We start from the raw sequence: 12,042 nt of genomic DNA, 5'->3' as shown, positions 1-12,042 counted from the left end.
ATGGGGAAGCGGGACCTGTTACCTCCGGTTTCCCACAGCGATGCGCTCGCCTCGCCAGCACGGGGTCTGCGGGGCGGTGGGCAGCCGGGCCGTTTGCTCTCCTCACCCACGGGATGGTTCGTCTGGGGGACGGCGCAGCCCGTCCGCCCTGCACCACGCTCACCACAGCCCGGGCTGGGGCCGGGGATCCTCCCGCTTCGTCTGCCCAGTGCGTGTGTCTGAGCCCCCGCACCTCTCCCACGTGTCGGCCGCCATGTCCCCCTGCTCCAGCCCCAGGGCCGGCCCCGGCGAGGCGGCAGAGCCCGTGGGGGAGCGGGCTGGGTGGGCAGCCGAGGCATCGAGCGAAGGAGGCGGCTGCGTTGCTGGGCTCAGCTCTGCCGCGGCTGCCAGGACTGGTGGGGCTGAGGTCCTGGGGATGCCATCATGGGGGGGACAGGGACAAGTCACGCAGGTGAGGCCACAGCAGGGTGCTGAAGAGCGAGCCGTGATCTGTGCCCGGCCAGGGCATCGGCCGGGTCCTGGCAGGCTGGGCTGGGTGCGGGGCAGGGGCAGCCCCCGCTCCAGCAGCCCCCTGTACTGCAGAGCTGCCAGGAGAGCGGCGAGGCTGAGCCGGGCGGCCGGCTTGGGGAAGAGCCGCCAGCCTCAAAGGTGATGTTTCAGTTCCTGCTCTCAGTGCGCTTCCTCCCTTGTCAAGAAACCCCTCTGCTCTCACTCGGAAAGAGAGTTTCTGCAGCGTGTGGAAACCGAGAGAAACCCCAGCCCTGGCACGGCCCCACCGACCGGCTGGGCTCCCGCAGGGTCACCACTCGCTGCCGGGAAGGCCCCGGCCCTGGCCCTCTTCCCCGCCTCCCCTCCGGCTGCATCAGCCCATGCCGGGGCAGCCGCGGGTCGGTGGTGTCCCCCCGGGCTGGCGATGTCCCCCTGGGCCAGCAATGTGCCCCCGAGTCAGGGGTGTCCCCCGCGGTCAGCAATGTCCCCCTGGGTCAGCGGTGTCCCCCCGGGTTAGCGGTGTCCCCCGAGGTCAGCAGTGTCCCCCCGGGCCAGCGATGTCCCCCTGGGTCAGCAGTGTCCCCCCGGGTCAGTGGTGTCCCCCAAGGTCAGCAGTGTCCCCCCCAGTCAGTGATGTCCCCCCAGGTCAGCAGTGTCCCTCTGGGCCAGCGATGTGCCCCCAGGGCCAGCAGTGTCCCCCCGGGTCAGCGGTGTCCCCATGGGTCAGCGGTGTCTCCCGAGGCCAGCAGTGTGTCTCCGGGTCTGTGGTGTGTCCCCGGGTCAGCGGTGTCCCCGTGCGGTGACCCCACAGCAGGACGGCACCAGGCTGGTGGCGGGGGCAGCGGGCGGGTGCCTGCCAGGAGCTGCCCCTCCATCCGCGGCTGCACGCCTCTGCCCCACCGGCGACCGCCGCGCCGCTCCCCTCAGTGTGGGGTGCCACCAGCATGAGCAGGGGGGACGTGCCCGGTCGGGGCGCGGGGACGATGCTGCTGCTGCTGAGCTGGTTTGCTCGCTGTGGCTGGGACCCGCCACTTCCCCTCTGTCGGCACCTGCTTGTGGGTGCGAGTGCAGCTGGGGGCTCCGAACCGCAGCCGACAGCCGCGGCGACGGCGTGATGGCGGCCACACGGTGCTGAGCACAGGCAGCACCGGCGAGCCCATGGCCCTGTGGGGACCCGCGTGTGGCTGGGGCAGCGTGCGGGGCACCCGGGCGCGTGGGGCTGCGGGTGGGCATGCTGAGACCCTGGGCTCACCATGGCCCCTCACCGGCTCCGGTGGCTCCCAGAGCCCTGCTCCTCGCCGTGGGCTCGGACCCTCCCTGCCGGGTGCCAGTGCCTGGACCCCTCGGCAGCGGCTGCGAGGCCGGGGCCGGGAGCAGGCACGCGGTGGGCGGTTGTGCAAGGAGGGACCCGCTCGGCCGGGAGGGCACGGCCGCCACGGCCCTCCGCAGTGTCGAAATTCCACACGCTTACAGAAAAGCCCCCGGGAAGGATTCCTGACAGGGGTGATTCATCCCCCGCTGGAAGCGATGACTTTGCCTGGCCAGGAAACCTCTCCAGCCCGGCAGACGAAAGGGGCCGCGAGTGCCGCCGCGGCCTCGCCATCGCCCGCACCGCGGAGGGTGACAGGGCCGCCGCGAGCCCCGCCGGCAGCGCCGCGCTGCTGGGCGAGCCGGGGAGGGCGGGCGCAGCGGGGGCTGAGAGCTGCCGGGCGGCGGAGCGGTGGGCACCGAGCGCAGAGCTGACCCCCCAGCTCCCGTCCCCACGGGTCCTCCCCTGCCCCGGCTGCTGCCGGACCCGGCGCGGGCCAGCGCCTCGTCGCGGGGCTTTGGGGCGAGCGAGCCCCGCCGGCGAGGGCACGCGGGACGGCCCTTTCCGGGAAGCGTGTATGAGGGCAGCCAGGCTGCAGAGTTCCCGACAGCAGCTCTGGTTTTAATAACAGCAAATCAATGGATGCCCGATTCCGGCCAGAGCAAACTCCTGCGCTTCCTCCCCCGGCCGGTGGCTTCCCCGCAGGGCAGGAACGGCCGGGACGGGAGCCCCGACCCCGCGACAGCACGTGCGTCTCTGAGCGCCGACGGCCCACGCCTGCCTGCGTCACCCCGGCCCTGCACCGCGCGGGGAGGGGATGGAGCGGAGCTCGGGGGTCCTGGCCACCCCTCGCCACCCCGGGCTGTGCCCACCCTCGCACCCGGTGCGGTGCTGCCGGCGGGGCTGCTCTGTGGCTGTGCATTCCTGGCTGCTCCCGGCCGCTCGCCTCCCCCAGCCCCGCGCCGTGATTCAGCCCCCCTTCCCCGCGGGTTTGCACAAACCTCCCCGCTCGCTTTGTGCTTGTTTTGAGAACAGATTAGTCATGGCTCTTAGCTGGCTTCCAGCAAGCTGCACAACAACCCCATGGAAAAACGAGAACAGCAAAGTGATGACTCAGCAGGGCTCGCGCTCCCGTCCCTCGGGTGCCAGCTGCCCCCTGCTCCCGCGTGCCCCCGGGCGCTGGTGGGGACCACCCGGAGGGTGTGGCGGCCGGGGCGGGCGATGCGGGGAAGGAGAGCCCCTGGGCAGCGCCTGCCTGGAAGCACTGATGGGCTGGGGGGGTGCTGGCTGGGGGGGACACCAGGTCTCCGGGGTCCCCAGAGGCGATGGGTCCTTGAGAGCCACCTCTGCCCCATCCCCGAGCCCCCTCCAGCGCCTGGCGTGTGCGGGGTCCCCTCAGCCGGCCGGCACCTCGCTGCGCCGAGCCCTCCGTGCCGCATGGGCAGATGGAGCATCCTGCTGCTGGCAGCTCCAGCTCCGCACCCTGGCAAGGCTGCGCGGGCACGGGGACTGCCGCGGTGCGGAGGGGCTGCCGGGCCCCAGGGCTGGGGATGCCCGGTCCTGCCGGGCTTGGCAGGCACCCCTGGGCACCGCGGGGCCAGCGCCTGCGCGCCGCGGCCGTGCCGGTGACAGGAACTCCTGGGGCGGGCCCTTACCGTACCTCACACCTCGCTCCGCAGCTCTTTATTGCCCTGCCTTGGCCGGCTGCCCGCGGCACGGCGCGCTGCCAAGCCTCTGTGCCAGGTGGCTGATGGCGATCCCATGGCGCTGGACACCAACCGGCGTCAGCTGCCAAGGATGAACGATGTAATTGCTGGAATTACAGTAAAGTGCTCCCATTCCCACTCGTTAAACGCTGAGACAGGGCCCTCGGGTCCTCCTAGAGAACATCTGCTCCAGCTGTGCCCTCTGCCCGCCGCGTGCCCCATCCTTGCCCAGCGCTGCGCCACCTCCGCCCGCCGCCCCGGCCCAGCCGGCGCGGGATGGAGCTGCTCGCGTGGTGACGGGCCTGGGACGTGAGATGGGCACAGCCCACCAGGTCTGCAGGGACCTCTGTGCCCCCCGGCATCGCGCAGCGGTGTGGAGGGGACAGGCGGGCAGGGCCGGACTGGGAGCAGCCGCGCCAGCCCCGCGGACGCAGGGTGCCACGTCTGGGAGCCCCGTCCGCAGCCGGCGTCGCCGCTGCCGGCTCCTGCGCCGGGGCCGAGGCCAGGGCTGACGCGAGGCCAGGGGATGCTCCGGGGCTGGGGTTTGGCACCTGCCCGCGGCTGCTCTGCCAGGGTCATCCGAGGACTCAGCGCTGCGCTGGGCAAACACACCCAAGGCAGCCAGCAGCCCGCGGCACAGAGCACCCACGGGGACCTCCCGCGACGTGCCATCGGCGCCCGCGCCCAGCCGCGACTGCGGCCACGGCTGGTGCCTCGGCACTCCCTGCGAACGCCGGTGTGAGAGCAGCGTGGGCCGGGGTCGCTGGCCGGGGAGGGGAGAGGCTGACCCTGGGGAGGGCATGGGATGGGGTCTGCCCACGTGCCAGCACCCTCCGCCTGCCCTGGGCACGGCACGGTGCAGGAGCAAGGCTGGGGACGCAGGTCGCAGCCCACCGCCCGCCCGCCCGCCCGGCAGCCCCGGCACCGCTCCCTCCGCCTTGGCTGCGTCCCCAGCCCCGGGACGGGGGGGCCTGTGGCTGCCATTGCCACAGCAACGCGGCTTTGTTTGAAACCTTCCCCTGAAATGTCAGGACTTTCTGCAGGCTCCAGCTGCTGGGATGAAAACTTCCTCCTGGGCTGCGGAACCGCGCCGGGGGGTTCCACTCTGGACGTCCGTCTCCGCATGGGCAGCCCAAGCTCTGCCCGCGCCGTGGCCGGTGGTCGCAGGGCGCTGGAGCGGGCGGGGGCTGCGGGGCGGTGGGAGACGCTGCTCCATGCAGGGCACTTGGGGCGGGTGGGGGGTCTGCATCTCGCCCAGCTCGGGGTGGTGCTGGCAGGGCAGTGGGACCCCAGCCCGGCCGGCGGGCGAGGGGCCGGGGCGGGGGGCCGGGGCGCGCGGCCCCACGGAGCTGCTGATGGAAGGAGTGAGGAATCCGCAGCTGCTGGCTCCCTGCGAGCGAGCGGACCGCAGGCCTGGCTGGGGAAGCGGCAACAGAGAGGAGTTTCCATGGGGACGTACACAGGCCTTGGGGCTCGTCTCCATCCCGAAATACGCCCTGGCCCGGGCACGGGGTCCGGCTGCTGCCCGCGCTCCCCACCCGCTCGCAGCCCTGCCCAGGCTGGGAAGAGCCGGGGACTGAGCCGGGTGTGCGGGAGGGGGCTCGGGCAGCCCCCGCGGCTCCTGCGGCCACCGAGGCTCTGTGCCAGCACCGGGACGGGTTTCCACCGGCCGAGCCTGAGCGGCTCACGCAGCGTCGCGGTGCCGTGCCATGGGCGCCTGACTGGGGCAGACGGGCGAGGCGGGGAATGCCGAGGGACCAGGGGCTCCTGCGGACCCCAGGAGCGTGGAGCTGCCGGGCTACGCAGCCCCACTCCCCGTGCGGCACAGGGAGCCGTCGCCTGTCCTGACCCGCAGCCGGGGCAGCCGGCGCCAGCCCCGGGCTGTGCCGCAGAGCCGGAGCCCGCGCTTCCCGGCAGCGTGCCGGCAAGCAGATGTCTCAGTCCTTGTTCCCGACCGTCCCCGCGCCCCGGCCCGCAGAGGGATTGCCATGTAAGGAGCAGGTGGTGCCATTTACAGTAAGTCCCCAGCTGCTGCACAGCCCTTTCCTGCATCCTACTGGGAAACGCGGCGGTGGACGTGGGAATGTCCTGGCGCTGCGGGGCCAGCGCGGGAGGAAGTGTGCGAGGGGTGTGCCGCGAGGTCGGGGTGTTCGCGCTGAGCTCCCCTCCGGGCTCTGCTGACCCGGCGGCTGCCGGTGCTGCCGCTTGCCGCCACCTTCCTCAGGGCGACCGCCGAGTCCCGGGCACAAGGACCGGAGGGGCTGGGGGGTGACCACGCCTGGGGCGACGGCCTGGCCAGACCGGGGGTCCCCCCAGGGGGCCCCATGTGAAGCCACCTCTCTCCTGCTGCGGGCTGTGGCCGTGCCCGGCCCCATGGCTGCCCTGCCCCACGGCTCCGTGTCCCTGCGCCGCAGCCTGCCCTGTGCCACGGCTCCGTGTCCCTGCACCACAGCCTGCCCTTCCCCTGTGTCCCACCCGGAGGGAGCCGGCGTGGCCCGGGTGGGACAGGGGTGCTCCAAGCAGGAAGGTCCCCTCCTGGCATGGCCACTGCTCCCGCGAGGGGACGGGGTGCTCTCTGCACACCCGCGGCCCCGGGCAGGCTGTGGTCCCGGTGCGGGCTGGGTCTGTGCTGCTCCCCAGGGATGGCCTCTGGCTGTGCCCGGCCGGGCTTCGCGGCGTGGCTGGGGTACCCGCAGCAGAGCTGCGGTGCCCGGCCAAGCCCCCCCGCTGCTGCGCTGCCTGCCCAGCCGGGGGCTGTCTGCCTGCGGCCATCGCACCTGCAGTTGGTTCCCGTTTTGGGGTCTGCAGATTCTGGTACGCACCAGAGCAGGTTCCCTGCACCCCCTGACCCCGCAGGGTTCGGGCTCACCATCCTGGCTGACACTTTCTTATCGTGGCACTAACGAGCTGGTGGCGCGGTGGGAAGCGTCCGGGGCAGCGGGGCAGCTGCCTGTCCCTGCCCAACTGCCCTCCTGCTCCCCGACCCCTCGGCAGGCTCTCGCGTGGCCCTGTTCGATCCTGCCCTGCTCTGCACGGCTGCCGTCGTGGTGTGGAGGAGGTGGTGGCACTGGGGACAGGCTGAGCTCACAGCTGCCAGGAGTTCTGCTGCTTTTCAGCCTGTGGATCCCGCACTGCCCGGGAGCTGCGTGGGCCAGACGTCCCCTGACCTGGGAGGCAGCCGGGAGCCGGCCGGCCCCGCAGCCCCGTGCCGCAGGCTGGCCTGGTGGGACGGCCGCTCAGCGCAGGGCATGCAGCCGCCTAACGGTGCCCCGGGCAGGGCAGGGCTGGTGTGCCCAGCTCAGCCGTGCCAGGTTTGGGTTGTTTGTGCCCAGAGCAGGTGGAGCGAAGCCACTGGCTGACTTGTCCTGTTCCATCCCGTCCCGTCCCACCCCATCCCACCCCGTCCCATCCCATCCCACCTCGTCCCATCCCGTCCCGTCCCACCCCAGCCCCAGCACAGAGGAAAGCCCATGGGCAGCTTCAGCCTCCAGCTGTGTGCTGCCTGGCCAGTGCGGGCAGGACGGGGCCTGGGGCCGCTGCCTGGCAGGGTGCTGTGCCAGTGCCGGTGCCTGTCCCGGTGCCTGGTCCATCCCAGGGCTGGTGTGGCACAGCGAGGAGACCGGGCGCCGTGCTCGGCTGCTGGGTTGCCTGGCTTGGCTCTCTGTGGCCGCCTCCATGCTCGCTGACGGCTGGTTCTCAGGCTGCCCCGAGTCCATCTCTGGGGATGCCAGCCGATCGCCCGGGTGTTCCTGGCCAGGCCGACGGGAGCCAGGACCCCACGGTGAGCGGGGCTGCGGCAGCTCCTGCTCGGCCGCGGCTGGGTGGGCAGCCTCGCTCACCCGCCCGGTGCCCGGCTGCGGGAGGCACGGGGTGGGGGGAGCCGCAGGGCTGTGGTGTCCCAGCCCCGTGCCTGGCCCCCTGCGCTCGTGCCCTGTTTCCCGTCTGCCATGCAGTGACAGGGTCTGATCACCGCCGAGAATGCCTTCCCTGTCCAGGAAACCTCCGCGGGGGTGAGCTCAGCCAGCCCCGGCCCCAGCCGCGGGGCAGAGGGGAACTGGCTGCCCATGACACGCTCGATCGGCTGCTTACGAAACGCGGGGCCAAGTCCGCTCAGCTTTTCTGGGGAAGGCAAGAGGTTTGTGAAACCTTCGGCAGGGATTTGCCCGCCGGCCGCCACGTCACTGCTGCCGAGAGGTTGGGTTTATTCCAAGAAACCCGCGGGGCTGGCGGAGCTTCCCGGACTCTCGGCTCGGCAGCGGGTTGCAGCACCGAGGCAGCCTGAGCGGGAGGGAAGAGGCCCCCGAACAGCGGCGCAGGCGCCCGGGGCCCTTCTGGAAAGCGGCGAAGCCGGGGCCGTTCCTGCAGGGATGGGGGTCGGGGGTCTGGCGGGGGGTGCTGGGCAGGGCTGCTGCAGGCAGCCTGGCTGCCCTCCACCGAGGGCAGCTGCCCCGCTCTGCCCCGCCGCAGGGTGCTGCGACCCCCCGGCTCTGCCGGGGGAGGCTTGGGGGTCTCAGGCCCCCCGGGGCCCCAGTTCCCCATCCCGTGGGGGACTCCCAGGTGCTGCGATGCTCCAGGTCGCTCCGCAGGTGCTGCGTGTGGTGTGGGCGCTGCTCCCACCCCATTCCCTGGCGCGGGGCCGGGAGTCCCCGGTGCTGCCGGGAGCCCTGACGTGGGGATGTGCCTCGGCAGGGCCTGGCGGGCGGCCACCCGTGCGCGTGGGCATTCCTCGCATAGCTCCGGCGGGCGCCCGGGCAGGCAGCGCGCGGCTTCCTGGCAGCACCAAAATAGTCGCTGGGACTGTGCCGTGCCTGCGGCCCGAGCTGGGCACGTTCGCCGTCCCTCTGCTCTGGGGCGATTCCTAAGGGAAGCCTTTTCCCATCGGCTGGGGTTCCCTGGGCGCGAGCACGGTGCACGATGCCCGGCACGATGCCCACGGTGCGGGGCTGGGGGGGCTGCGCGGGTGCCGGAGGGGCTGTGCGGCAGCACAGGGCACCTGGGCACAGCCTGCTCCTCGCTGCTGGGGCTCTGCAGGGCACTGGCACCCCCCAGGAGTTTCCCCCAAGCCCCCCCAGGCACAGCCCCCCAGCCAGGCATCGTGCTCCCCTCCGGCCGGCCGGAGCTGTGGGTTTATTGCCGCGCCTGGTTCACACCCCCGCGGCCGGTGCCGCTCGCGTGGAGGCAGAAGAAGCGGGGCCAGGCGCTGCTGGGGGCTGGGACACCCCTGGGGAGACCCTGCTCCTCTCACGTCCTTCCTCGGGCGTTTGCTCTGGGCCAGGCTGGGGGCAGGATGGGGTCTGGCTGGCAGAGGTCTGCGCAGGGCAGCCCCGATGGAGCTGTTAACTCCGTGCGGTGGGGAAGAGCTGGACCTTGGCTTCCCCCCATGACTCCCCCTCCCTGGCGCTGCTGTGCTCGCAGCAGAAGCACCACAAAGCCCATCCTGACCCCGCACCTCGGTGCCCCGTTCCTGCAGCTCCTCACCCCATCACGCACTGCCTCCACCATCCCCTCCCGAAGCTGGGCTGGGGGCCGGCTGCGAGGCAGGATGGGCTCACGTGCATGGGGCTGCGCAGCGGGCCAGCCTCGGCCACCAACTCAGCTTCTCCGTGGCCAGGGCGATGGGCCACGTCCCACGGTGCGGGGACAGCTCGCGGCTGCACCACGTGCCTGGAACGGGTCCAGTCCCCGCAGCACATCGCAGCTCGGCCTGGCCGGCGGCGCGGCATGGCAGGGCTCAGACGTACCTGAGCGCTGGGGCAGCGCTTACGCACGCCAGGCTCTGAGTCACCGCGGCGGGATCACCCCGGCATGGAGAGCGGCTCCAGGAAGCCGGCGCTTACGTGGTGTAAACACCATCGCGGCGTCCAGGGAGGGACATGCGTCACACCGGGGGGCCCGAGCAGCCTCGGAGGTGCAGGAGGAAACAAACCAGATCTGGGGTTTTTCATTAAAAAATAGTGCTATTTATTATAAATTATGGAAACACTTCCTTTCTGAATATAAATATAAATATGTGCAAAGTTTCATCTGAGTTTTGTTTTGGTTGAATTTTCAAGCATGGTTTTGCTCAGCCCTCGAGGCTGGAGGTGAAGATGGAATCTTTATAAAAGACAGTGATTCACGTTGGCCTGTAAACATCCCTTCGGTTAAAAAAAAAAAAAGATAAAAAAAAAAGAACCAGAAAAACCCAACGGCTTCCCCGGGCGGACGCTGAAGAGCACTCGCAGGATGGCGCACTCCCGGGGATCCTCCCGTCGCCTTCCTGCAGGAATCGGTGCCCCACGGAGCAGCGCGGCCGGGGTCTGCGGGGAGCAGCTGGGCAGAGCTGGGGTGCGACGCTCGGGAGCAACGGTCCAGCGGCAGCGCCCGGTCCCGGGGTGCTCCTCGCAGACGCGGCTGCACGGGACTCTCAGCGGCATCAGGACACGCTGCTTCCCCTCCAGCTTCATGGCACATTACCAGGGCCGTTACCACGCAGCGTCACCAAACGATGTGCAGGGAGAATATTAAGGCTTAGTCCCCCCAAAAATGGCAACGAGGGGAAAAAGGCAGCGACCTCCAAGTCTGGGGCCTGGTGTGAAAGGAGCTTCCACCCACAGGGAGGCAGCAAGAGGTAAATACAGTACGGGCAAAAAACACCTTCCCCTTAAAACCGAGGAAGAGCGATCAGGCACTAGCTGGGCTCCAGTGCGCTCCGTTCTCTGGTGGCAGAGGGGGCTCTCGCCAGGCCCCCCAGGCGTGGTCCCGCTGCGGCGGCGGGGACGCGGCTGTCGGGGTGCTCATCCCCCCGTGCTGTCCTGGCTGCCCGAGCCCGCGGGGGCTTTGCCAACGGGCTCTGCCCAGCCGTGACGGGGAGGCCCCCGCGCTGGGCGCACTGTAACATCCACAGTCCGACCGGAGCGGTCCCCTTCCCCGCGGAGACGGGGTGTCGTGCTTCCTCGGGGTGTCCCCCCAGCACAGCGGCTCGCCCCAGTCCCCCTGCTCTCCTTCCCAGAGGGAGAGGCTCGGCGTGCCCTGTGAGTCCCCGCGCCGGCGGGGCATCGCGCCTGCCCCTGCTCTTGTGCTTGTAGCGTGTCGCCTCGCTGCGCCGGCCCCTTAGAGGGGGGCATCGTACTGGTCCAGGAACTGCTTGATGGGGGCCGGCAGCTGAGTCATCTTCTCGTAGGAGTCCAGGTGCCCATTGACAGTCTTGCGGCAGAGGTGCTGCAGGGTGGAGACGCTGGAGGAGAGTGGGCGGCTCAGCACCAGGGGGATCTTCTCGCCGCCCGAGTAGATGTAGTAGGTGCGCTTGGGGTGCAGGGCCCCCCCCGGCTGCTCGGGCACGGCGCAGGGTGCAGGCGGCATGTAGTGATGCACCAGCTTGAGCACGCAGTCAAAGCGGGGCACGGGCTGGCTGCTGCGAGGGTCGCTCTGCAGGGAGAAGCTCCCGCCCTCGCACTGGATCCGCAGGTTCTTGGTGCCCGACTCCGTCTTGACGCTGAGGGTGAAGAAGTGCCGCTGGTCCGAGCTGTCCCTGATGAGGAAGGTGCCGGCCGGCTCGGCACTCAGCAGCAGGTTGGCCTCGCCGCCCGTCACCGTGCTCCAGTAGAAGCCGCTCTCCTGCAGCTTGCGCACGGTGTTCACCACCAGCTGGTACTCGCTCTTGGAGCTGAACGTCTTGAGGCGCAGGCTGGTGTCGAGGGGGCGGCTCATCCCGGCGGCGGGGAACTTGCTGTGGGTGACCATGGCGCAGGGAGCCAGCTTTGCGCGCTCGGGGTGCTGCTGCCGGGAGCAGCCGCTGCTACACCATCACCTGCGGCAGAGACGGCCGTCAGCCGCGGCACCCTGCTCCCCGGCTCTGCCCTCCCGGGGCACCCCCTCCCCGGGGGACACCGGCACCCCCGCTCCTGAGCCACCCTCTCCCCGGGGGGCACCGGCTCCGCCGACCCCCCGACAAACCCACCCCTTGGGGGGCACCGGCTCCGCCGACCCCCGGCCACCCCCTCCCCGGGGGGCACCGGCACCCCCGCTCCCGAGCCATCCCACCCTGGGGGGCACTGGCTCCACTGAGCTCCAACGACCGCCCTCCCGGGGCACCGGCATCCCCGGCCACCCCCTCCCCGGGGGGCACCGGCTCCCCTGCCCCCGGCTATCTCCCCCCGGGGGGGCCCCGCCGTCCCGGTGCCCGGCCATCTCCCTCCGCGCCGGTGCCCGCCGGCCCCTCCCGGAGCCCGGTCCCGTCCTGTACCTGGGGCGCGGGGCCCGGGGCCGGTCTCTGCGGCGGCGACGGCGGGGCCGGTCGGGGCGGCGGGCGGCGGCGGAGCTGCCGGGGCCGCCCGGGGAGGCCTCTTATAGCGGGCGCAGAGCCCGCCCTCGGGTTCCTGGAACTGCGCGGCTTCTTGTAAGGCTGCCCGGCGGCCTCTCGCGCCCCGCCCGGCCCGGCCCGCCGCCAGCCCCCGCCGGCCCATTCCGGGCAGCGCCGCCGCCCCCCGCCCCCCGCTCCCCGCCGCGCTCTTTCCTTCTAAGAAGAGCAGAGTCCCGGCCGCGGCCCCCCCGTGCTGC

The 12,042-nt window shown here is 71.4% G+C and overlaps 1 protein-coding gene across 1 annotated transcript; it reads right to left on the bottom strand.

The window, feature by feature from the left end:
* Nucleotides 1-9,465: 9,465 nt before the first annotated feature.
* On the bottom strand, nt 9,466-11,810 carry SOCS3 (suppressor of cytokine signaling 3). Its single transcript, XM_075440872.1, has 2 exons — nt 11,729-11,810; nt 9,466-11,293 (listed from the first exon to the last, which is right to left on the bottom strand). Exon 2 carries the CDS (start codon nt 11,224-11,226, stop codon nt 10,597-10,599), a length of 630 nt encoding a protein of 209 aa, XP_075296987.1. The 5' UTR covers nt 11,227-11,293; nt 11,729-11,810; the 3' UTR covers nt 9,466-10,596.
* Nucleotides 11,811-12,042: the final 232 nt, after the last annotated feature.

Source organism: Opisthocomus hoazin, chromosome 21 (assembly GCF_030867145.1).
Source record: "Opisthocomus hoazin isolate bOpiHoa1 chromosome 21, bOpiHoa1.hap1, whole genome shotgun sequence".
Classification (NCBI taxonomy): Eukaryota; Metazoa; Chordata; class Aves; order Opisthocomiformes; family Opisthocomidae; genus Opisthocomus; species Opisthocomus hoazin.
Note: the sequence above shows the minus strand (reverse complement) of the source record. Positions and strands in the feature narration are given on the sequence as shown.

What these genes read in the sequence shown, in the direction of transcription:
- SOCS3 (XM_075440872.1), bottom strand. Translation starts at nt 11,226, where the DNA reads ATGGTCACCCACAGCAAGTTCCCCGCCGCCGGGATGAGCCGCCCCCTC.